This window comes from Equus caballus, chromosome 7 (genome assembly GCF_041296265.1).
Source record: "Equus caballus isolate H_3958 breed thoroughbred chromosome 7, TB-T2T, whole genome shotgun sequence".
NCBI classification, from domain to species: domain Eukaryota; kingdom Metazoa; phylum Chordata; class Mammalia; order Perissodactyla; family Equidae; genus Equus; species Equus caballus.
In genome coordinates, this window is record NC_091690.1 from 78003037 (window position 1) to 78027714 (window position 24678).

General features: G+C 51.4%; 4 protein-coding genes across 18 annotated transcripts in view; 1 reads left to right on the forward strand and 3 right to left on the reverse strand.

Annotated features, from left to right (window-relative positions):
- Positions 1 to 8399, reverse strand: part of RRP8 (ribosomal RNA processing 8) — a 47228-nt gene extending 38829 nt beyond the window's left edge. For 11 of the 13 annotated variants that reach the window (XR_011441085.1, XR_011441087.1, XR_011441086.1 and 8 more), the window contains exons 1-6: positions 8074 to 8350; positions 6484 to 6850; positions 5539 to 5992; positions 5319 to 5448; positions 5028 to 5134; positions 4847 to 4943 (exon numbers count right to left, since the gene is read on the reverse strand). Coding sequence is in view for 10 of the 13 variants with exons in the window: in XM_070274596.1 (XP_070130697.1) it covers positions 4847 to 4943; positions 5028 to 5134; positions 5319 to 5448; positions 5539 to 5992; positions 6484 to 6850; positions 8074 to 8172 (1254 nt within the window). In the remaining 3 variants the exon portion in view is untranslated. Of the gene's footprint in view, positions 1 to 2599; positions 2820 to 3641; positions 4618 to 4846; positions 4944 to 5027; positions 5135 to 5318; positions 5449 to 5538; positions 5993 to 6483; positions 6851 to 8073 lie in introns of those variants that run through there. The other 2 variants (XM_070274597.1, XM_001918081.5) reach the window with 2 other exon arrangements.
- ILK (integrin linked kinase) lies at positions 8312 to 15006 on the forward strand. Of its 2 annotated transcripts, XM_070274598.1 has the most exons (14): positions 8350 to 8472; positions 8903 to 9037; positions 9240 to 9475; positions 12175 to 12340; positions 12506 to 12601; positions 12805 to 12901; positions 13003 to 13086; positions 13188 to 13273; positions 13416 to 13525; positions 13637 to 13764; positions 13851 to 13972; positions 14073 to 14172; positions 14285 to 14415; positions 14597 to 15006. In XM_070274598.1, the coding sequence occupies exons 4-14, from the start codon at positions 12239 to 12241 to the stop codon at positions 14744 to 14746; spliced, it is 1206 nt and encodes a 401-aa protein (XP_070130699.1). In that variant the 5' UTR covers positions 8350 to 8472; positions 8903 to 9037; positions 9240 to 9475; positions 12175 to 12238; the 3' UTR covers positions 14747 to 15006. The 2 variants fall into 2 exon arrangements, with proteins under 2 accessions (XP_001504649.2, XP_070130699.1); XM_001504599.6 differs by lacking the exon at positions 9240 to 9475 and having other exon boundaries at positions 8312 to 8472.
- On the reverse strand, positions 14981 to 16400 carry TAF10 (TATA-box binding protein associated factor 10). The gene is made up of 5 exons (XM_023645911.2): positions 16135 to 16400; positions 15834 to 15988; positions 15533 to 15597; positions 15330 to 15444; positions 14981 to 15147 (listed from the first exon to the last, which is right to left on the reverse strand). Exons 1-5 carry the CDS (start codon positions 16364 to 16366, stop codon positions 15058 to 15060), a joined length of 657 nt encoding a protein of 218 aa, XP_023501679.1. The 5' UTR covers positions 16367 to 16400; the 3' UTR covers positions 14981 to 15057.
- A 531-nt stretch (positions 16401 to 16931) lies between these two features.
- On the reverse strand, positions 16932 to 24014 carry TPP1 (tripeptidyl peptidase 1). 2 transcript variants are annotated; one of them, XM_023645905.2, is made up of 13 exons: positions 23893 to 24014; positions 23707 to 23778; positions 23277 to 23416; positions 21941 to 22091; positions 21601 to 21728; positions 21270 to 21448; positions 20884 to 21082; positions 20547 to 20735; positions 20236 to 20305; positions 19676 to 19796; positions 19438 to 19596; positions 19136 to 19261; positions 16932 to 18957 (listed from the first exon to the last, which is right to left on the reverse strand). In XM_023645905.2, exons 1-13 carry the CDS (start codon positions 23970 to 23972, stop codon positions 18817 to 18819), a joined length of 1755 nt encoding a protein of 584 aa, XP_023501673.1. In that variant the 5' UTR covers positions 23973 to 24014; the 3' UTR covers positions 16932 to 18816. The 2 variants fall into 2 exon arrangements, with proteins under 2 accessions (XP_023501673.1, XP_070130692.1); XM_070274591.1 differs by having other exon boundaries at positions 20236 to 20300; positions 20542 to 20735; positions 23893 to 24004.
- Positions 24015 to 24678: the final 664 nt, after the last annotated feature.

The following is a 24678-nucleotide window of genomic DNA, read 5'->3' on the forward strand; positions in this document are numbered from 1 at the left end:
CCAGTGGATGCAGCTCTATTCTGGGTGGTCTCCTGCAATTCCCTCCTCAGCCCACATGGGCTCAGCCCACTCCTAGCTTCTTTGTGCTGAGGTTTCCTTGCCTCTTCAAATGGTCCTTTTGGACAGGACCCAAGACCACCCTATACTTCCCTTTCTCCCGCAAGGTGCAAAGGATACACCCACACATCACTTGCCACAGCAAATTCTGGAAATGCAAGCCAATGCAAAAGCAGCAGCACTCCCCTGGCTCCACCATCGAAACAGTTAGTGGGCCTCTGCTTGCCGTCTGCATTTCCAGTGCAGGAGTTAGACTCCAGGCTCATCAGTCCTTCACTGTAGGAAAAAATCCCTCAAGTTTCCTGAATGGTCCCAGTGGAGTCTCCAGTTAGACTTGAGGTAAGAGGGCAGAAACCAGACCCCGAAAGGAGGGGGTGGGTTCTGGCAGGCCAGCTGTACTCCGTCTCACAATAACAAGCTCTCTACAAAGCCATCTTGCACCGGTCTCCTCCCATCCTTCCTCTTTCTGACCTAGAACCTTAAGTGTGCTATTAATACTACCAGCAATCGATACCATATTTCCTTAATTCATTCATTCCCTCTCTTACTCTCTTAGAAACAACAGTCACAATAGTCTCATCTCAAAACTCCAGCCCCTTCTCCCCCATTCTAACTCTCAACCCATAAGTCTGCCTCCTGCTTAATTGGGAAAAATCAAAGCGACCAGGAAAGAACTACTCAAACTCTATCCTGACCTTCTGAATCAGAAACCGGGGGAATGCTTAGCAATCTGCAGTGTAACAAGCCTTCCAGGTTATCCTAATGACTCAAGTTTGACAACTACTGCCTTTCACAGTCCAGCAACTCCTCCCACTCCCTTTTACCTCTTATTATTCCTGCCACTCTTTCAATCTGTTCTCAAACTGCTCCTTAAACTGGTCTCCTTTTTCCTTAGACAGTTGGCATATTGTTATTTCTTAAGGAAACATATTGTTCTCCGTCAGTCCAGGCTCTCAACATTAGACACTGAAGCCCAGACATGGACTTGAACAAGAGCTTGTCCTGAAGCTGACGATGGAGCAGGGAGGACCCAGAGCAGGCTCAGGAGAGTCCTGCTTTCAGAATCAGAGTGACTGACGGAGGCACTAATGGGGGCTGGGCTGAGTTAGAGGGAGCCCAGGGCTTGAGTCAGACCCAAAGAGTTATTTACTCAGGTGGCTGAAGGTAGAATAGGCAAAGGAAAAATCCAAATTATACATAATGGAAGAAGCAAAAGAGAGGAAGGCAACCCCAGCTGGCCTGCTGAGTGTGATGAGAAAACAGGGAAAATTAACGAAGATATAGGATTACAAATACCATTTGGGAATTTGTACACAGATACGGAGCTATAAAGGTGATCTGTGTTCTGCAGTGAGATGTCCTGCTACTCCAACACATTCCTCAGACTTAGTGGCTTGTCTCCTCATTATCCCAAGGAGCTCCGGCTCCATGGAGCTGCCACAACAGTCATCTCCCCAACGAGCTGGAAACGACTGTCACGGTATTTTATCTTGGCTGCCTGGCAGCTAGCTCAACTCACCAGCCTCACATCACCCCCAAAATGAAAGTCTCTCTAATAGGCTATGTGAACCCTCTGCACTTTTGAAATTCGTGCCATCCAGCCTCTCCTTCCTTTTGTCTGCTTCTCGCCTGGATCCTCCTCCTCCCTCGAGAAGCTGGCCCGTTTCATGCCAACTTCTACCATCATCCTGGAGAACTTCAAAGTCCATGCAGACAACCCCTCCCTACAACACCTGAGCCTGAGTCCATTAACCAATCTACAGGCAACCTCCCTTGCATGCCTCCCAGATACTCACTCCTGTAGCTACATTCTATATTTTCCCATTGCTGGGAGCTGCTCTGCTTCTGATATTAATAATTCAAACACCCCAATTTCTGACTATAGTCTCCCATCCTCCCAGGGCATGTGTTCAATTACTCCCAGTGCAACAAACTACTCCTGTCTTCTCTCTACAAAATCCCATGGTCCAGCACAGCAATCACTTACTTGCAAATGGTCTGAAACTCCTTTGCTGGCTTTCCTTTCATTTCAATTGCATGGCAAGGTTCTGACACTGGTCGACCCCTTACTACTCACTTTTCCCACAGATCCCCCTAGATTCCTGACTAGGCAGAGACAACCACACTATCGGTCTGACTGGCATAACTATAAATCCATGCATAATACCACTATAAATTCAAAAAGGCCTTCAACATTTTCAGCAATCTTCACCCCACTGCAATCTAACTTGTCTCTCATCTTAATAGACCTTTCCACAGCATCTGACAGCTGACAACCTCCCCATTCCTTCCATATTAAAAAGCCCAGTCTCCTGGTTTTACTCCTCCATCTCTGGCCCAACCGTCTCATCTTATCACCTTTACTGGCTTATTTTCCTTTAGCCATCCATTAAATGCCCCTCAGAGTTCTATTCAGAGCCATTTTCTCTTCTCATTATCTTACTCAGAGTATCTCATCTATTCCTATGACTTAAATTACCACCTCTAGGCTGCCAATTCCCAAATCCCTAGCAAAGATCTCTCCTGAGACGTTAATGTCCCACTTCCAAATGAATATCTAACAGGTAGCTAAAACCCAGTATTCTGAATGGCATCAATAGCCCAATCAGTTGCTCAAGCCAGAAACCAGAGACTTACTTCAGATTCCTTTCTCTCATTAACCCTCAACATCCCATCAGTTCCACCTACTGAAGTTCTCCCGTCTGCTGAAGTCTTCCATCATCACTAGTCCATAATGCCTCATCTTGTGGCCCCAACTGTATCTATAAAGATAAAAATGCCTTGAGAAGACTGCAGCCTAATGCATAAAGCAATCACAACGCAGTATGTCGATGCTGAAGGTGCACTCTTCATGTCGTGCTTTGAGAGTGCAGATGAAGAAATTAATTCTGCTTTGGGAGTGGTGGAGAAGGAAACAACCAGACTGTTTGGAAGAAGGAGTAAGACTCTGCTAGTCAGAGGGCTGTTCAGCAGAGAGATGAGCATAAGCAAAGGTACTACACAGGGTCTGCTGAATGGTTCACAGCCCAGCCTCAAACATGCCTTGGCCCATAGCCCGCCTCAAAACCTCCACCTGCTTCTGGAGGCATCCACCTGGCTGAGAGCCCTTGAACCTGTGTCTCAGCAGTCACTCTCAGTTCTTGTTCTTGGAAATAGGTAAAAGAGGCAGCATTATACTTAGGCCCATGGGAGATGTCTTCTGGGAGAGGCCAAGGATCTATCATCCCAGCTCGTCTTCTCCCAGCCTTCCCTGCCCACAGCTTTCCCAGGACATGCTGATCTGGGCACACTGCAAGGCAGAAACCAGACAGACCCTTCTGCCTATGAACAGCCCAATCCCTCGCCCCAACATGGCACTGACCAGTTGTTATTAATGAAGAGACCCAGTTCCCTCACCAGCCCCCTCCAAGGACAGCGCAGAATCTATCAAGAATCTCTAACTATCCCATGAAGTGAGCCAGCTGAAAGGCCTATATTGAGCTCTCCCAGAGTCTTCCTTAGTCAACAAATCCACTCTTTACCCTCCAACCTCCAACCCTGCCTAGGTAAGGTCTTTAGAGAACAATAAGGCTTACAACACACAATAGCCATAGGTACAGTTTATTGAGCACCTCCTATGTACCAGGCTCTGGCTATAGATTTCCTCAGTTAACCCACATAACAATCCCATGAAACAGGAATCGTACCATTTTCCAAATGAGGAATATGATATTCAAAGATTAAATGACTCTCAGCAATAACTAGCAGGCCAGGATTTGAACCCAGGCCTACCTGATTCCAAAAGCCGTGCTCTCAGCCAGACACACACCAGGGACCCACAGAGCAATAGGTGCTGGGAGTCATTTGGGCCATATGGTTCCAAAGATGCAAATGAGGAGAGAGGGGATAGAGGTACTTCGTATAGGGACAACCAAATAGTCTTGACCCACAAGCCCAGACTGATGTGTTGAGCCAGGATGTTGGTGGGCTACGGGGTGAGTCAGAGCCAAGAAGCAACACTTGCCGGTCTGAGGCCTTGAAGGCCTGAGCAGACTCAAGTTGAAGGAGCAGGAGCTACACGTGAACAGAAGGAGCTGGTCTACAGACAGAAGATCAGAGGAGAGTGGAGATGCCAGGTCAGAAAGCCTAAGTGGCTCCTAAGAGATGCCTTGAATTCCGAACCATCTAGTTTCCATGACACCAGGGAACCCATAATCCCCAGATACCCCCATGTTCTCAAAATAAACTCCTTATTCTTTAGCTAGCCTGGAGACTTTATGCTTCTTGCCACCAAGAAGCCTTCATCAGAGCCAGGCTGAGCCAGAGTTTTCATCACATTTTGCTCTGGGGATGGAGGAAAGGTGGTACCAGGTCCTGGGTCACAGCCTGGCTGGGTACAGTCTTCAGGGTTCTGAGCCTGGAGTTCGAGACTTGATTCCCCTTTCAAGGGGGCTCCAGAGGTCACCTGCGCTTGTAGAGACACGGCTGAAGCTTCAGGCCTGAGAGTTGAGCCTTGGGCCCCACCCGAGGGGGCCCAGTCTTTTGAAAGTCAAACAAGAAGAAGTGGCTATTGGTCAGGTCCTAGGGGCAGAAAAGATCCAGTGAGCTCCAAATCCTCACCCCAGCTCCTCAGAACACCTCTGTCCATGTCCTGCCGCTGCTCAGAAAGCTTCCCAGGGCTCTCCCATGAGTCATGCCTTCAAGGAGTAAAGGTCTGTGTCTGTGCCTATGGCCTCCTTCCTGAATACCATTACCCTGAAAAGGACCACCCACGAGACAAAAACAGGGATAGACTTCTTGTGACCCTCACCTTGGAGATGACCTTGAAGCCTAGTTTGGTCACAGCCCCCAGAAACGTCCGAACATCTTCAAAGCGGCTGCTGACCTCAGCCACTTTCAGGAGACCCCTGAAAAGGACGGAAAGTTCTATACACATGCACAGACACACACATGAGCACATATACACACATCTGTGTCCTGGGGGCTCCTACCCTGGCTTCAGCACTCGATTTGCCTCCTCTAGGAAGTCTCTGATGTTGGTTCCCATCAGTGAAAGGCAGAACACAGCCACATCTACAGACTCATCCTCCAGAGGCACCTGTGCAGGGTGGGAGTGTTGTATGAAGCACGCAATATGGGGAAGAGAAAGTCAGCACTGAGCGCTAGGGTTGGACACTAGGATGAGGGCATAGGGAGGGAGGAAGGAGGGAATGTTAGAGATTAGCACACGGAAGTTGAGCCTAGAGCACAGGCCAGGTACATAGAGGGATAGAAGAGTTTACCTGGGCCATGTCACACACAGTGACTCGGGGGTCCAGAGAGGCCAAGTCAAAGCAGTGTACAGGGTTCCGGATACTTGAAGCCAGGCGGCAGTCCCCACAGCCGAAGTCAGCTACCACCAGGGAGGCAGGCCTGGGAATGGAGAGGAGGGATAATTCACTGGTCTAGTCTGAGCCCATGACTGACCCCCATCACTTCTCACAGTGCCCAACCCCCATTCACCGCTGGCGAAGATCCCTGGCGATGCGGTCTACAGGCTGCAGCGGCCACTTCTTGACTTGGTTTTGGAAGCCGCGGTGGTAGAGGATAAAGGCCTCAGGGTCTTCCTGGAAAAGGCGTTGTGCAGCACTGCTGGGCCCTGAGTACAGTTGTTCATTGAGGTAGCGAAATCGGGCACCATCCAGCCGCTGCGCCATACGGGCTCGCAGAGCCCCCGCCCGGGCCTCACGGCTGTCTGGACTGGGGGCAGGAGGCACCTCTGTCTCCTCTGCGGGGGCTGTGGCTGGAGCCTGGTCTGGGGGCTGAGGTGGCCGAAACTTGTTTTTGTGTCTACGCTTGTTCTTCTGCCGGTTCCGCCACTGCTTGCGACTCAAGGTATGGGGGGCTTCAGGGGAAGTGGTCCCAGGGCTTGGCTCAGGTGGGCCATTTGCACCACTACTCTTCCAAGCTTTGGGACCTGCAAGGAGGAAGACGGGAAGGCATACTTGGGGCAAGATCCTCTTAATTCAGAGGCTTGGCAAGTCATCCTGGCCATACCCTTGTCCTTGAGACAGAGACTGTGACCTGGATGAAACTACTTCTTTTTTTTTTTTTTTTTTGAGGAAGATTAGCCCTGAGCTAATGTCTGCCACCAATCCTCCTCTTTTTGCTAAGGAAGACTGGCCCTGAGCTAACATCCGTGCCCATCTTCCTCTACTTTATATGTGAGAGACCTGCCACAGCATGGTTTGCCAAGTGGTGCCATGTCTATACCTGGGATCTGAACTGGAGAACCTCGGGCTGCCGAAGAGGAACACGTGAACTTAACCGCTGCGCCACCGGACCAGCCCCTGAAACTACTTCTTATTGCCTAACCCCCAAACTTAAGGGTGGCAGGTAACCTCTGTCAAATGTAGGATCAGCTGGTGCCCCTCCCTGTCCCACATACATATACACATCTACTAGTACCTGTTTGGTCACCATTGTCCAGGTGCTGGGCAGCGTTTGAAGGGGCCTGTTTCTGGCATTTCCTCTTCCTTTTCTTTTCTTCAGCAGAACCACTGCCAAGAAGAGCCCCTTTGCAGCACTTCTTCCTTTCTACTTCCTTTTCCTCAGAGTCACTGCCAGGTGGGTCCTGTTTTTGATGTTTCTTCTTCCTTTTCTCCTCTACTTCAGTAGAAACACTGGCAAATGAGGCCTTTTTCGGGCGTTTCTTCTTCCTTTCCACCACCTCCTCCTCCTCAGAGTCACTGCCAGGCAGGCTAAGGGACTGCTGGGGAAGAGATGCTGCCTCCAGGACGCGTAATGTGGCCAAGAGCTGGCGGCGCTTGGAGCCCTGAAAGAAAACAATGGCTGAGAGCAGGAGCAAAGAGAATGGATGGGGCCTGGAGAATAAGAAGGGAGAGATGGGGACCTGATTCAGATGCTGGTAAAGGTCTGGATTACTCCCAGTCAACTTAACTAGCTTGTCATGAAGCCTGCCAGACCCTGAAGAACTCTGAAGTCACCATCCCAATCTTTGGGAAGCTGGAGGGCAGAGAAACCACCCACTCCACTTTCTTCAATGTACAGATGGGGTAATGGAGTTCCCCAGAGGAATGTGGTAAGGCCACAAGCAACAGGACCAAGGCCAGAGAGCAGGAGTTCCAACCCTCAATCTCAGGCTTTTGCCTCCAGCTGATACCTTTCTATAAGAGGTGGGGAGGTTTCTGAAAACAAGAGTGACAGGATCCCACGTGTGTATTTAAGACGACTCTAGCTGCAGTGTAGAGAACAAATGAAGGCGACAAGCTACAGACAGAAAGGCCAGTGGCCTGAATTACAACAATGGGTTGAGGGGATGAAGAGGAGAGAATAAAGCAGGCAGATGCCATGTTGGGGGCTGACTGAAGGGCAGAAAGAGCCTGAGGAAGTACAGCAGCCCTCACATCTGCAAAAGCTTAAAGAAGAGGGTCTGTTGTCTGGGAGGCCTTCTATGTTGAAGTCCTCCTGGGCCATCCTCGGCTTGGAGGCTCTCAGGACCCCTCTGCACCACCCCCTTTTGAATGGTAGTACTGATGGCCATTCATTGTCATTCACTCTTGCTCCCTCCAATCCAATCTCCACACTGCAACCAATAATCTTTTCAAAATACAAATCTGAAGAAATCATTCCCCTGCTAAAACTACCTCATTGGCTTCTCATTAATCTTAAAATATGCAAAACCTCTAATCCACAACTCCAATTTCAATGGTATCCTTTCACTGTCTGTGCTCCAACCACACAGATTATTTTGTGTTTGTGTGACCCTAACAAGACATGCTCTCTTGCCCCAGGGCCTTTGCACATGCTTTTCCTGTCCAGGAAACCCTCTTTGCTTCACTAACTTCTATTCACCAACTCTCCCTCAGTGCCAACGTCATTTTCTTTTGGGAGTTACTGGATCTTCAGTCGGCCGCAGACTCCCCCTTCCCCTAATACAAACGCACACGCACACACACCGCGTACCCCAGCGCAGGGACCCACTAGGGTCCGCTTCGCCGCCTGAAACAGCTCCAGTGCCCCTACAGGGCCACTTACTTTGATCTTCGAGGCTGCCGCGGGCCGAGGCCATGAGGACACAGGCCCGAGGCCCGCGGCTGCCGGGGCCTCCTCGGCCCACTCCGGCTCCTCGAACATGCGGGTGGGGAGTGCGAGGACGCGACGACCACGCACCTCTCCACGCGCAGAGCCCGTCTCCAGGAATCACAAGGCGCAGAACCGTCAGAACGCAGCCGGAAACCAAGGAGTGATAGCGACGGCGGCTAGAGCGGCCGGCGGAGTGCCGAAAACCATCGAGTTCAGACACTGGTGGGCTAGAAGGGCAAGGGAGGAGGGCGGGAAGGAGGCTCGCGCTGACCGGAGAGAGCGAGGGGCGGGGCCGAACGGCGGGCGCGGCCGGACCGGACCCCGGAGAAGGATCCTCCAGCCCGAATCCCGGTGAGTGTGGGAGCAGGCGTGCCCCCTCCCGAAGTCTCGAGCCCTGCCAACCCGTCACCCCTCACTCCGGCTGAGTTCCGAGTAGGGAACCAGGGCTCCCCCGGGGAAGGACCCCCGATCGCGTCCCCCAGGGTTTAGGGCGCCTGAACTTCCCTCCTCGCCCGGCTCTGTTCGCGAGTAGGGTGTCTTTGCTTGCTCTCTGACGTCCCTGTAGGAGATACTACCTCCTAATCAGCCCCTACCTCGCCCGGACCCGCCTTTCCCTCGCACCCAGGGGACACGGTCGGGGATCATCCCGCTGCCCTGAACTTCGTCCCAGGCCTCCAGTAGCCGGGGACGCAGTGCCCAGACCCCCACCCCCAACACGAACGCTCGTCTCCTGCGGGGGACAAAACTTGGGGCTCACCCCCTTCCCTGGATCCCTCCACAGTCCCCAGGTTTCCCCAGTCTAGGGGACTCACCGCGGGGACGCTGCTATGGACGACATTTTTACTCAGTGCCGGGAGGGCAACGCGGTTGCCGTTCGCCTGTGGCTGGACAACACGGAGAACGACCTCAACCAGGGGTGAGCTGAGGTGCTTGGTGGGTGAGAGGAAGGGCAAAGACATGCTCCTCTCCGCGATGTGGGGTGCTTCACGTCTGGTGGTGGCGGCTGACTTTCCTATCCAGTGTGATGAATGCTAAGCACAGCTTGTGGGTGGCAGGGGGTCTCCACAGAGGAAGCTGTATTTGAGCTGAATCTTGACTGATGAATAAGAGTTTCACAGGCAGAGGCTGCAGAGAGCTTTCTAGCCTCAGTGAACTGCATGGACAAAACCTAGGAGGCGGGATAGAGCGGAGTGCCCTGAAATTGTCCGGAGTTCCATATGGCTGGAGGATAGAAGATCGCTGTGGGCTTCTGTGGGCTGAAGCATTGAGTACAAGTGGAGAACGACAGGAGATAAGTCTGGAAAAGTCTGCAGGAGTCAGCCAGATCATGCAAGGATATTTAGGTTATAATAAGGTATTTATTCTAAGAACAAGTGTTTAAAGCCGTGTGGTGATATGATGAGATTGTCCATTTCTTAAGTGTCATCTTGGACGCTTTGTGAAGAGCAAGTGGTGATGTAAAGAGAAACAATTGCCTAGTTTGTCCCAGAAGTGATAGCTTGGACTAAAATGGGGTCATATGAAAAAGAAGTGATCAGAGTCCTGAAACCTTTAGGATAAAGAATCGGTGAGACTTGGTGTAGGAATTGAGGAAGGTCAAAGATGATGACCAGGATTCTGACTGGGGCACTTCAGTAGACGGTGATTCCCTTTACTGAGGACGACAACTGAAGAATGATGAGTTCTGCCCTGGACATGTTAAAATGACAGTACAACGAAGTGGAAATCTTGAGTAGCTTGTTGGTTATGCAGATTTGGATTTCAGGAGAGAGATCTGACTTAGAGATACAGACTTGGAAGATATTAGCATACAGATGAAACCTGAAGACATGGGTGTGAGGGAGAGGGGATGAAGAGCCTGTAAGCCTGAAAATGAACAAGTGGTGGTTGAAGAAGAAACAGGAAAATGTTAGTAAAGCTTAGAGAAGTGAATGTTTCAACAAAGGGGGAGTGGTCAACAGCAGTATAGGCCACGGAGAAGTCAAGGAACGTGAGCACTTTAACCACTGAATTTACAATTAATGATATATTTATTTGATGATCTCTGTGAGGGGTGTTTCAGAAGGAAATGGGTAAAGAAACCAGATGACACTGGGTTCCTTCATTTAAGGAACTATACTGAATACCTCCTGTGCTGGGCACTAGAGGCCCAGAATCAGACCTAATGCCTGCTCTCAAGGCAGTGGCCTTATGGCAGGTTGAATGGGAGGTGAGGAAACAGAAACAGTGAGTGTAGACAAGTTCTTTAAGGTTGGCCAAGACAGGAAGGTAAGAAAAGCAGTAGTAATGTTGATTCAGGATAGTGGATTTTAATTTTTTTATTTTAAAATTTTATAAGTTTGGGAAAGTTTAGTTTTTAGGTTTGAGAGGTAAGGAACACTAGTTATCTTCATCCAGGCTTCACTGGTTCCCATTAGGCTCTAGTATTCCTCCATAATTTGCAGTCACTTGTTCTGTTTTTCATATACTTCTTCAAAGGGTGCCCTGATAAAGACAGTGAGCACTGTTACTATTTTGTTGTTGGGGTTATAAAGGCTTAAGTGAAGTTGTCCAGTGGGCCTAGCAACTAGGAAGACTCTGCTGCCAAAAGGTAAAGGGGTGACATTAATGAAACTGGAAGGCTTTGGTGCTGGTTTGAGGGGCTGAGCTTTGGAGGCACAAGCTGGCTGGGTATATGCTGGATATGAGGTGGGGGTGAACCCCCTGCTGGCCTCTTTGGGATTAAAGTCCAGGCCTTGAGATGACAGGCAGCCTGACGGTAGGTAGTACCCTTGTCCCCAAACTTTTGCCTTCAGGCTCTGGCCTGCTCTGGGGCCACAGCCTTCAGGAGGCTGATAAGTCAGGGCACATATTAAAGAACTGGGAAGCAAACTGACTGATAAGCCTGGGGTGGTAATTGCTTCGGGGAGTGGGCAGAGGATACCCAGGAAAGCTTTTGGTTATCTCTGTGAGCAGATGAGGGCAGCTGTGGAGGGAAATCATTAGGTTAAAGGCCACACCCCCCACCCTCAGCAGCTGTGGGGGGCATCAGGATGGCCCACGGTGGCCAGACCCCCAAGCAGCTCCAGGCCCCGCCTAGAGCCCCCACACGGGAAGTGACCGCAGCACTAAGGCATCCGGAGGCTGCGGCCAGGACCACGGACCGCCCCTTGCTCCGCCTCTTGGATCTGCTGCCCCGGACTGGAGGGAATTTCCTTTTATGGCCCCAGGCTGTCAGGCAGGACCAGCTCCCACCCAATTGTTTTGGGGTGTTTTGTACACTTTTTACTTTATAAAATATATGTCATTGGGGAAAGAAAAAAAGTCAGGTACACTTTTCTTTCTAAAGAAGTCATTCTCATTTTCTTGTTTTCTGTGTCCATGATTGCTTGAGTAGAGGAATCTTGTTTTATGTGGTGGCCTCATGAGTATTGACTTATCAAAAGCACTTCTCCTTTTCCTTATAAACCTTTCCTAAACATCACTTTAATTCCATTCCATTTTTAGATCTTAGTCTCAGTACCAGAGCCAATCAGTAAGCTTGCTCCCTCTCCCATGAGTTGTGGCCTTCCTTCTCCAGACAGCCCGCCATAAACATGCAGTAAACACCTGCTGTCAATCCATTTTCTCCACTTTACAGTCTAATAGACAAGAGAGCCCATTAACAGATTTTTACAATCCAGTGTGACAAGTACTATAGTAGAGGGATGTACAAGATGCAGTAGAAACGGAAAGGACCAACAGATGTTACATAAGCGATGCAGAGGAAACCAGATGAAGAATGCGACCATTTAATGAGATAGGGTGTGCCAGGGAAGAAAGGTTGGTGGGAGATGATGAAGACAACGAATCATATGGACTTTATGGGATTAGGTGGTGGTTGGTTGGGTTTGAAGCTTGGGGGAAGGTCTGTATTGGACAGCTTGGCGAGTTGCTGACATGAATGAGAATCAAAGTCCTGGAGAGGTAAGGTTTCCCAGGGAGAGTATGCAGAGTGACTATCAGTTTTTCCTGTATCAAAGCCTTTGCCCCCATCCCACCTCCAGATCAATGACCATTGCCCCTTCCTCAAAGGGACGATCATGGCTTCTCTCCCTTGCACTGGGCCTGCCGAGAGGGCCGCTCTGCTGTGGTTGAGATGCTGATCATGCGGGGTGCTCGAATCAATGTGATGAACCGTGGGGATGACACCCCCCTGCACCTGGCAGCCAGTCATGGACACCGTGATATTGTACAGAAGGTATTTATGAACCCCTCCCTGTCACCTACATCACATATATGCCTGGAAGTCACTATAATATACTGTAGAAAGTATATGTACTCTTCTCCCTCCTCGAATGCCACATCTTATTTAGGACTGACTGTGCCTTCTGCCTCTTTCTGTCTCTCTGGCCATTGGCACCAGCTGCTGCAGTACAAAGCTGACATCAATGCAGTGAATGAGCATGGGAACGTGCCCCTGCACTATGCCTGTTTTTGGGGCCAAGATCAGGTGGCAGAGGTGAGTACTCAGGCCTTGAGCCCTGGGCTGAGTGGGAAGCAAAGTCTGAGTCTGAGTGGAAGATTCTGGAACCCTCAATCCATCTTGTGACTACTACCGAGTATATGACACTCACAGGGTTTGTACTGTATCTGCATTCATGGTTGGTTGTGACTGCCAGGGAGGTAGCAGGGGCCCTCATCACAACCACCTTTTCATTACAGGACTTGGTGGCTAATGGGGCCCTTGTCAGCATCTGTAACAAGTATGGAGAGATGCCTGTGGACAAAGCCAAAGCACCCCTGAGAGAGCTTCTCCGAGGTCTGTCCTCCACCCCCCAGCTTGCGCCCTCATCTTGTCCCTGCCTATCTCCTCCCTCCATACTACAGCTGAGGCCAAGACCGTCTATCTTCCTTCCCCAGAACGGGCAGAGAAGATGGGCCAGAATCTCAACCGTATTCCATACAAGGACACATTCTGGAAAGGGACCACACGCACTCGACCCCGTGAGTCAGTTGTGAGGGGAGGGGTGATAACAGGGAATAATCCTGGGCTCCTGGGGCTGGGTTAGGGGGAAGCTGGGTACCTGACCTACCCACACTCTCAGGAAATGGGACTCTGAACAAACACTCCGGCATTGACTTCAAACAGCTCAACTTCCTGGCGAAGCTCAACGAGAATCACTCTGGAGAGGTGACCCCCGCCCTTCTTGGCCCTCCCTCCCCAAGCCCCCACAAATTACCTGCTCTGCACCTGTTTTAAGTTTCTCCTTCAGTTAGCAGGCAAGAAAGCGGTGGCCTTAGTTAAAGCCTCCTAACCCTTACCTGTCCCTCAGCTATGGAAGGGCCGCTGGCAGGGCAATGACATCGTTGTGAAGGTGCTGAAGGTTCGAGACTGGAGTACAAGGAAGAGCAGGGACTTCAACGAGGAATGTCCCCGGCTCAGGTGGGGCAAGGCCTAAACTGGAAGCTGCCGGTTCCAAGGAACCCTGACTAGCACCCAGAGGGAGATCTTTTATGCTGAATCTCAGCCAGGGACACTCTCTCCCTCTCCCAGGATTTTCTCGCATCCAAATGTGCTCCCAGTGCTAGGTGCCTGTCAGTCTCCACCTGCTCCTCACCCAACCCTCATCACACACTGGATGCCATATGGATCCCTGTACAATGTACTACATGAAGGCACCAGTAAGTAGAGGATGCCAAATTCCCTTGTAGGGGGGAGAGGGTGTGTAAGCCTCTCCGAAGTATTTGACTGTTGCCTTCTTTCTTAGATTTTGTCGTGGACCAGAGCCAGGCTGTGAAGTTTGCATTGGACATGGCAAGGGGCATGGCCTTCCTACACACACTAGAGCCCCTCATCCCACGACATGCACTCAATAGTCGTAGTGTGATGGTGAGGTCACAACTTCACTCCTGGCCCAGGCCCCCAGAAGCTCTTTCCCTATCTAGAATAGGACTTACCTCCTTCCACAAATCTATCTTCTCTTCCTCAGATCGATGAGGACATGACTGCCCGAATCAGCATGGCCGACGTGAAGTTCTCCTTCCAATGCCCTGGGCGTATGTATGCACCTGCCTGGGTAGCCCCTGAAGGTGAGTGAGGGTATCATGTTGGGAGGTACAGAAGGGCCAGCTCAGTAGTAATGGAAGGGGGCAGAGACAGGACAGGACAGGCAGCTGGAACAGCTAAGTCCTATCCCTCCAGCTCTGCAGAAGAAGCCTGAAGACACAAACAGACGCTCAGCAGACATGTGGAGTTTTGCAGTGCTTCTCTGGGAACTGGTGACACGGGAGGTACCCTTTGCTGACCTCTCCAACATGGAGATTGGAATGAAGGTGAGAGCACAACTGTATACACTTGTGTTGGGGGAATGGTGGTGGTAGTGACAATAACTGTGGTGGGGCTGGGCTCTTCCCACATTGTTTGGGTATACAGTAATCCTGTCCTGAGGGCTAGAGGCCTCTCCCCACATGACTCAAGTTCTGAGACCCACTTTGTTTTTCCCTGTATTTGCAGGTGGCACTGGAAGGCCTTCGGCCTACCATCCCACCAGGCATTTCCCCCCATGTATGTAAGCTCATGAAGATCTGCATGAATGAAGACCCTGCTAAGCGACCCAAGTTTGACATGATTGTGCCTATCCTGGAAAAGATGCAGGACAAGTAGGGCTGGAAAGTCTCTGCCTAAACTCCAGAGGTGTCAGGACACGGTTAGGGGAGTGTGCCTCCCCAGAGCTACAGGCCTCTGGTTGCCTTCCCTGCCTCCAGTCATGGTACTACCCCAGTCATGGGGCCCATCCCCTGCCCCCATCCCTACCACTGTGGCCCCAAAAGGGGCTGGGCTCAGAGCTTTGTCACTTGCCACACGATGTCTCCCAGCACGGGAGGGATCAGCCCTGCCTGTCACAATAAAGTTTATTATGAAAACAGGCTGGTGTGGGGTCAAGGGGACAGAGAAGTACATTTAGGTTGGGTGGCTCAGGTGAAGTAGTGCGGCTTCTTCACATTGATGCCATACTCGCTGAGGGCAGGGGTCAAGTCCTCCATGGTTAGAGTGTACTTGCGGTCCTGAGGGAAGAGGGAAGAGCACCAGCTGAGCACAGGAATCCCAGATTTCAGTCCCAGGTGGGTGACCCTGAGTAGGTCTTTCACCTCCCCTAGGGCTTAGTTTCCCCAAAGGGGTTTCTGGATAAATTAGGCCTCCGCTGCTGTGGGAGGTAATTACTGACTCCATGAGTCTCCCCTCACACCTTGCTCTTGCTTCGGGAGCTGCCAGAGGCTGTGCCCTTCATTTTGCAGTGCTGTAGGGCATCGTTGGCAATATCTGAGATGAATTTCTGGGCAGCTAGGGAGATGAGCCGAATTCTAGAGAGAAAAAACTGGTATGAGGAGGAGGTGGACAACGGACTCCACAGAAGCACCCAAGGCTCTAACCAGCTCAGAGGTTACTCACATGCGTGGGTCCGAGGCCTCAAAGCCAGCGCGGTTCAGGTAGTAACCGGTCACTGCATCTGGGATCTGAGGAATCAATTAGACGACTGTCAGTGTTAGCCCCATGCACTGGGGTGAGAGGGTGAGGGAAATGGGGGAGGCCAGGCCTGGCTACCACGAAGCTCACAGTTTGGGTGGGCAGAGGGGTTAAAATCACAAGAGCAGGTAGGGGTGCAAATACAAAAGGACGCTGGAAATCCAGCTGGTGTGGCAGAAAGTTGCGTGACAGCGAGCCAACAGCCTTGTTCAGGCAGTAAGCCCACCGTAGGCGTGTAATCCTCCAGCTGCATCAGGAAGTCCACCAGAGGCGTGCTGGACACCACTGGCTTCACGTCTCCGTTGGCCGCGCTCGGCAGCACGTAAACCCCATTAGACATGGCCCCCTCCGGGGGCGCCGCGCCGCCTGCCGACACCGGAGCTGGAGGAGAACCAGCAAACTGAGACACGGAGGTGGGGGGCGCAGAGCCCCGGCTAGGTCTGCCCTAAATCGTCTGCCCTCACCCGCCGCAGGGCCCAACCCAAGGCGCTGCCCTCACCCTCACCCTCACCCGTCCCGGCCCTCACCCGCCCCGCGCCGCTCGGCCGGCTCCCCGGCCCGCGCCGCCACGGGTCCCGTGCCCGCTGCCGCGGCTCCAGCCCCAGGCCCCCCTGCTGTCCCCACGGGGCTGGCCTTGTTCTCCGCAGCTGTGCCGGCCGGCAGCGCGGCGGGGGCCGAGACCGTGGGGGCCGGGCCCGGGGCCGAGGCGGCGGAGGCCGGCGCCGCCTCGGGGTCCGCGCCGGAGCCGCTGCAGCTCATCGGGCCGGTGGGAGAGGCGGCGAACAGAGCCGCTTCCGCTTCCGCTCACGTTACGCACACACCAGGGGTGACGTCACACGCCTCGCGACTCGCCTCGCTCGCGCCGTGTTCGCTGTCTCCCTTAGGCCTCTCGGTTTACCGGTTGCCCATCCTCCAGCTAGATGACGGAGACCGAAGGGCGGGGACCCAGCCTAGGAGAACGGTGCTGGCTGCGGACATTCCACCCTCTACCGCGCCGTGTTCTAGGCAGTTCCACTGGGATTGGAACCCTTGAATGTCGAGGACTCTCTTCTGTGGATCTGGGACCTCTCATTAAACCTGACGCCTAAAGACCTTGCTTTGGGCCTCATGGGCCCTCGACCACAGGTTGCCTGCCAGTCTGCATCCTTTATAGTTCTCTCATTCAGCCTTTTAAGGGTTATTAATAGAATTGGAAAGCCCCCCTCTTCGCCAGCTGCCCGGAGAAATGAGGGCAGCAGGAAGGCGCACATAGTGTTGCTGTAGATGGTGAAAGAGGTATTTCAGCCTGAGTAGACAACATGCAAAATCACAGCAAGTGAAAAAGTAGGGTTTTAAATGCAGCAAACGTTTATTTAATTCCTACTTGCCAATCCTGAGCTAGGGCCTGGGAATACAAGGTTAAGTAGGACAAGATTCTAGTCCTCTAGGCACCAACGGTCTTGGAAAAGGAGGCAAACAGGTAAACTGGCAATTTTAATATTATGTGGGATTTACAATTCTAGAGGTAGACATGGAGTGCAGTGCAAGGGAGAAAGGAACTAACATCTGCTTACTTTTCTGTGTGTCAGGTGCTCTATCAACTTGATTCCATTTAATTATTCCCTGCTTGTTATGAGAGGCAGGTATGGATATCCCCACTTAACAGAGGAGGAAAAAGGCTCAGGGAAATGAATGTACTTGCCCAAGGCTCTCTCCTAGTCTATATCAGAATCAAGAATCAAACAGGTTTGGTTTCAAAAATCTGATTTTTCTGCTGTGCCAAAATCAACTAGTTTCAGGGAGCCAAAAGGTTCACAAGAGAAGGTGACTTTTGAGCTGATTCTTAAAAGAATCCCAGAAATCAACCAGGCAAAGAGCATAGTAGGTAGTGTTAGTGGTAGTCAGGGGTAGTATTAAGGGCACAGAATCTGTTGAGCAAAAGTGAAAGTGTAGCGAGCAGGGGAATAGGGGAGGATAAACAACTTGTTACTCAGGAACAAATAGCAAGAGAGGGATCGGATTTGTGAGTCATAGTAAAAAAGCTTGAACTTTATCCAGTAGTCTTTGAGGGATCTCAATCAAGTAAATGACCTGATGGGATTTGCATTTTACTCTGGAAGATGGTTTAGGGAAGGGCAGGAAGTAAGGACACTTTTTGCAAGGGCCTCCTGCAGTTCAGAGGAGAGAGAATGTGGCTCTAAGCTAATGTAGTAGCAGTGGGGATGGAGAGAAGTAGATTAGTTCTAGATATATTTAGGATATATAATTGGCAGGACTTGTGGATTGATAAAGATATATTTAAGAGGTAAAGTCAATAGGACTTGTTGATTGGAGGTGGTGGTGGGGGAAGGTGAAGGAAATGGGAGTCTGGGATGACACATAGGTTTCTGGCTTTCTTTGAGGAAGCATAGTCTCATTTACCAAGAAACAAAAGAGAACAGTTTGTGATGGGGAAGGAGGGAGATCAAGAGTTGGGTATCACACATCTTGCATTTGAGATATCAATCCCCATTAGATAGAAAATCTGATTTAGGGAGATGATGATGGCTATGGATGCCAGTGATTGATTTCTTCCAGGGGACAATGGGTAGGGTGACAAGAACAAAAGACTAAGGATGGAGCAGTGAAGTACACCAACATTCAATGAGGAACAGAGAAAGAGAAGGAGGAAGAGGGAATGATAGAGGAAGAGGGAATGGTCAGAGAAGTTAAGTACTGCAAGCTAAGGAAGCAGAGCGAGTGGGCAACTATGACAAAGAGCCCCTAAAGCAGAGATTGAGACATGTGCACTGGATGAAGCAGCAGGGAGGCCATTGTTTCTCAATGTTAGTTGAAAAAGTGATAAAATGAGAGCAGAGGTTTTGTTGCAATGAATTGAGGAGCAAACATCAGGTGAAATAATATATACAAACAGTGTAGACAACCCTTTGGAAAAGTCTGGTTGAAAGGAGAAAGAAGAAATGGGGAGAGGGGGTTGGGGGAGGCTCCCAAACAGTACTGGTTATACTATCTGTAGAGGAACCTGAGGCAGGAGTAGGGAGACCTGAGTATGATGGAATAGAGTAGGTTTGGGAGTCAAGTCAAGCTCACAGCATTTCAGGGTTAGGGAGATAAGCTGTCTGCAGCAGTCAACACTTGAGGGTTCATCAGGGCTTCCAACAGTGCAGAACAAGGGACCGAGCCACCAGCGGTGGGGGAGGAGTCAGGCCCACTCTGTCAGCAGGAAAGGGTCAAGGGTTGATTAGTGTCTTCAGTAGGGCTGGAAAGTTGGGTGTTCCCCAGCCTGTCACAGGATCCCAGCCAGGGCCGGAGCAGAAACCCTGACCCTGCACCTCTTCATTCAGACAGGACTCATGGCAGCCACGGGTTACCTAGGGAGAAAATGGGCATCAGATTTGTGTCTGCTTGTCCCAGTACTAAGAGACTGCATTCCCTCACCCTGTATTCACATTCCAGGGTCCTCCCACACCATCAGAAGTGCCCTCAAGTTCATCTTAGCACTCCCCATACCCTAAGGAAAATGTCTGCACCCTCCCCTTCCACACTCACATCAAAGAGTCCTGCCCCACGCTGCTGGTAGAGTCTTGGGTTGAGAAAGCCAAGAGGAGGGTGACCACTGAGGATTCTGTGTTCATTTATCAGGGATAGGAGGCCCCCAAACACTGGAGTAGAGGCCTGCAAGGGTGAGCATGCAAGTAGAGGTTAGGGGTTCAGAGTGTTTGGACTTTGGGAGAGGGATATTTGAAAGTATCAGAAGCTTCTGAGGAGTCGGGGTTCTGGGTGCAAGGTCTTTTGGGTAGAAGGTAAGAGTAGTTGCTGAGTGGGGGTTTTGGAGTCAGGCTGATTCTCACCGAGGTACCAGACACCCATGGAATGGGCACGTTGTTACTGACCACCCAGTAGCCATCAGAAAGTGCAGCCACATCTGGGTAGGCACGGCCACTGGCATTGAAGTAACTGGATGGTGGCAAGTTGGGGCTGGAGCTCAGGAAGTGGGCTACAGCGTCCTCCTGAAAGGCATTGTTGAGTGAGTCTTGTCTGCTGAACTGAGGATCCCCCACCCATCCGCCCACACAAACATACACGTACCTGGTATGAAGGCTGTGGGAACACATTGCTAAAGCCACCACCACTGATATAGTCAACAACTTCATTCGTGACTCGGAAAGGATTCTGGAAGGATGTGCCTCCCACCGTGGTAACATAAGGACTGAGGGCAGAAGACAGCACTCAGATTGTAGGGGTCCCAAGGGGACCTCCAAAATGTGTGAGAATGGGGCAGTATGGCCTATATCTTGCTGGAGGGTCTGGACTCTGTAGGGAAGCATGTACAGGGGGATAACTAAGAGGTTTTGGCCCTTAAGGCATGGCCTGAGGTGACTGTGCACACTTTTCCCTACAGAACACCCACCAAATCTTCCACTAAAATGCCTGGGGACTGAGGAAGAGGAACACTGGGAGTTGTGTCCTACTCAGGAGACTTGGGGCCTGGGACCTACAGGAAGAAGAGGGGAGTGCAGTAACCAGAGCAGGTAAAGCCGAGGGCTGAGCCACAGGAGTACCTGATGGGGTCAGGCAAAGGTTCCAGGTCATGAGGTGACAGATGAAAGGTTGATAGTCACAGGTAAGTGGTGAGCCAGGGTGCTTACCTGGAGGCAGGGAAGCTCGGACGGAACTGATGTCTTCCAGAGACAGACCAACACCCAGCCCCACTGTCACCTGGGAGAGAGACTGAGTTTAGTGCTCAGATTAATTGGTCAGAGCTTGGTATGTGTGTTCAGATGTCAGAGAGGAAATTCAAGTTTTAGTCATTACTGCAAGAGATCAAAGTTTAGAGCTCAGGGCGGTGGTCCCTGTGGAGCTCAGATTATGAGTCAGAGATCAGGTTCAGGGGTCACTGTGGGGTCAAATAGGTTGGGTGGGTGAGGCAGGGGGGTCTAAGTTTAGAATAGGAGGTCACCTGAGGCAAAGAGGAGGGTAAGACCCCGAGCAGCAGCCTTCATGAACTCAGTGTTGACCCGTTGGATGTAGGCACTGCTGAGGGAGTCCTCGTCATCCCCATAGCTCACGGTGTGCACATGTGGCAGGGCTGACTCATTACTGAGCAGTAGGAGCCACTGCAGGAAGGGCTCTTGTGACTCGTGCCGGCCTGAATTTGTTTTGAGGGGTGGGGTACAAGGGCAGTCATTGGGGGGTGTTGTCAGGCTCTCCCTCTAGCTCATGGGATTCTCTACAGGGAGCAGGGATCAACACTCACCCCCACCCCTCTCCCCACCAACCAGTCCCCTTGGCAGTACCAGGGTTACTGTAGACCCAGGTGGAGATGTTGGCACCAGCACTCATCAGGTACTGTACATCTAGACTGGCCTCGATCCCAGCCAGGCCCCGGCCCTGTTGTCCGACGACGCGGGCTACTGATGCCTGGTGTGCAAAGTTCCCACCAAAGAGGCGCATGAACTCAGCCAGGTCTGAGTCACGGAAATACTGTTCCAGGAACTATGGAGGGAGTCAGAGCAGATATCATGGGTCAGAGGATGCAGCCCCAAGGGTCTGGGCAGGGGGTACTGTCCCAGATCACAGGATAGGGGATGAAAACCCAGGGATTAGAGTCAGAGAGCAAGCCCCAGTATGGTCGGGCACTTTGAGGAGGCTGTGAAGACCCTGGGCTATCTCTATGGCTCACCTGGGCACAGGCTTGGCTGTTGTTGGTTGTGCCAGAGCCCACGTCTTGTGCTGTCAAGTTGTATCGCTCACGGATGACAGATGGGGTCACCCCCAGGTGCAGGCCAACAGTCCCTGCCACCTGTGGCTCAGGGCGTTGCCTCAGGGATGATGTGGGGGGAAAGCGGTGCAGCCCCCCCACTGTGAGGAAGGGTCAGACTTGAGGAGGAGATCTTTTAGACTCCAACCCCCACTTTACTGCTGACCCCACGCCAAAACCCCCCAAGGCATCTAAACTTCTCCAGCCCCTGGCTGTGCTTGCCCCAACCCCCACCAATCCCACTGGGTATTACCAAAGTCCACATGGGAGGCCAAAGCCTTGGGGAGCTGGTAGGGACGTGGGGACCTTACGACATGGGTCTCTGTAGGTCCTCCCACATAGAGATGAAACTCAGCCCCAGAGAGCAGCAGCTCTGCCTGTCTGGAGATCAGAGATCAGAGAACAGAGGTCAGAAAGTATGGAACAGAGTAGCCGAGGCTGCCTGAGCATCACTGGACAGTTAATCTTTGTCTCCCCATGCACTAGCTCTCACCCACAAGCCCCCAGCAAGCTCTCAACTGCCTCCCATTGGGGCAACTAGTCTTCCTAATGGGATTATTGGTACCCTCCACAGGGAAAACATTCTCTCTCACCGGACACTCAGCCAGCAAGTCAGAAAGTCCTGTGTAGTCACTGAGTGGCAGTTCCGGGCTCCAGCTGCCAAGAGCCATTTTTGGACCGTGCTGAGGGTCAGTGGTGATGGCCGGACCAGTTCAGCCACATCCTCTAGGGTCAGGTATTTTCCTGCAGGGATTCGGTAGAGGTGCTTGCCTTCATTTGTTGCTTTTCTAAGTTGCCCTTTTTTGACTTCAACCAGAAGACACTGGGACTTCCCAGGGAACCTGGAGCAGTGTCTTGAGGGATGAATGGGAAGTTTCTGGCAAAAAGGCAGGCTGTGTAAGTGCAGGCTGTATCTGGGGGAAGAAATAGCTGGAGGGACTTGGAATGCCATGGCCAGGAGTATGGATTTATTGTAAATGTCAGTAGGTTGCAAATGCTCCACCATGGCATGCATCACCACAATCATGAAAAACAAATGACGTTAATAAATTAAAAATTCCCATTTTAAGTTTATCTCCAATAGAAGTTTTCAAAACTTTCAGAGCCAATTATAAGATATCTAATGTAGCTCAAATCTTCATACTTGTTGATTTTAAGCTTAACATGATAGTGAGTCACTGTTTTCCTGCATGGAGTCATGCACGCGACTCCTGGGTGAATCTGAGACTGCCCCCTCACACACACACCACTCCTCCCCCCACCATAAAGGACTTTTTTTTGGACATTTTTATGGACATAAAGGAGCTGGGGAAGGACTCAATGCAGCTTGACCGTTGGAGCAAAACATTGACTGTTTGGGAGCAGAGTGAGGAATAGAGTGGGGAGTGGAGTGGAGGGAAGTCTGCAGACCTGCAGGCAACACAACTGAGTTGGTGGCAACAAGGGATGGTGAGAAGCAGACTCCTCCAAAGGCTATTTTGGAGTTGGAACTGGTAGCCTTAGTGTCTGAATGGAGGAGGAAATGGGAGTAGATTTGAGGGTTGGGGAGCAGTTTGAGCCCCTATATGTACTAGGTGCTACTTCCCCTTTGTCTGGTAGCTGGTAAGCAATATAGTCAGAATCTGAATCCAGATCTGACCACAAAGCCTGTGCTCTTAACTGCTTCTAGTTTTAGGTTTTTAGCCTGATGAACACAGGTGGAAAGTTTTGAGGGAAAGAATGTGAGTTAGTTTCAGACAGATTAGTTCCAGTTCACTTTTTTATTCAGAAACTGTTCAATGAGAGCCACTGCTGTTCATCTGCTCTATATCACCCCTTGACAGGCACTGACAGCATGACTCTGATGTGATCTGCACCATCCCATGCTCAGCCCAGCCCTGTGTCCCCCTCCACTGCATCCCACATCCCACCCCCAGTCCCGACATGCACCGTATCGAGGAGAGCTGGGATCCGACACAGCCTGCACCAGCTTGGACAGTCTCTCCAGGTTCTGCTGTCTCAGGGCAAAGGTGAGACTCAGCTCTTCCTCAGGGTCCACACGGCCCAGGGACACCCAGCCTGGGGGCAGCCTGCAGAGTCAGGGTCAGGAATATGGTCTTCATTAGGGTGGGGATGGGAAATGATAGTCATGGAAGGTTCCGGATTAGGGGCTGAGTCCTTGGGTAGGATCCCAGAAGCAGATATGGCTCACAGAGGTGAGTGATCGGGGACTGGGCCTGGGAACCTGGGGATGAGACTATGGAGTGGCTACCAGGAGTGGGTACCAGGAGGTGGTAAGAGGGTGAGGGAGGCTAGGACCAGGACAGTGGGTGCAGGACAGGGCAGAGGGAAGGGGGCAGTGAGTGCTAAATCAACTTACGTCCGCAGCTGGTCAGGCTCCGGGCTGTAACTGCATTTGCCAGTGACAAAGAGGGCAAGAAGCCCGAGGAGGCTGCAGGGGCGGCAGGTGGAGTTTCAGCGGCAGCCAGACTGTCACTGCATTCCCGCCCTCCAACAACTCCCTCCAATGTGATCCCCTTCTCCCGGGGGCCCCCTAATCTCTCACCAGGCTCGGAGTCCCATTCCACCTTTCTGCAGATCTGCTGTCATGTGACGGATCACATGAGCCCTACATTCCAGCACCATCACCACCCCTCTAGAAACTAGTGACGTTGCTGGCTCCTCCCTCCACTGGGGCGGTCCTGAATTCTGGGGAACGGGTGGGGCTGCCACTCGATTCTCATTCTCTCTCTGTGGCCCATCAAGCCCTGGGTAAGCCCAGGGCTCCCCCCTGCTGCCAGAGTCCAAGCAGGACGCACCACAGGGTGTATGGGAGGTGTTTAAGAACGGGGCTCTGGACCTTGAGGGTATTATGTTCAGTGAAATAAGCCAGATAGAGAAAGACAATCTCTGTATGACTCCACTCACATGTGGAAGATAAACACGTGGACAAAGAGATCAGATTAGTGGTTACCAGGGGAAAGGGGGATCGGGGGTGGGCACAAAGGGTGAAGTGGTGAACCTACAATATGACTGACAAATAATAATGTACAACTGAAATTTCACAAGGTTGTAAACTATCATAACCTCAATAAAAAATAAAATAGAAAAAAGAAGGGAGGGAGGGAGGAAGGGAGGAAGGAAGGAAGGGAGGAAGGAAGAAAGGAGCTCTGAAGGCCATAGACCCATAGACCCTGGTTCTTCCTAGCTGTATGATATCTTGAAAGTCCCCTAACCGCGGGGAGCCTAGATTTCTTCCTTTAGAATATGGAGACGATTATATTAAAAGTGCTCTGCCTCAGGGTTGCAGTGAGAATTTACAGAGATAAAGCAGGCAAATCACTCAGCAGAG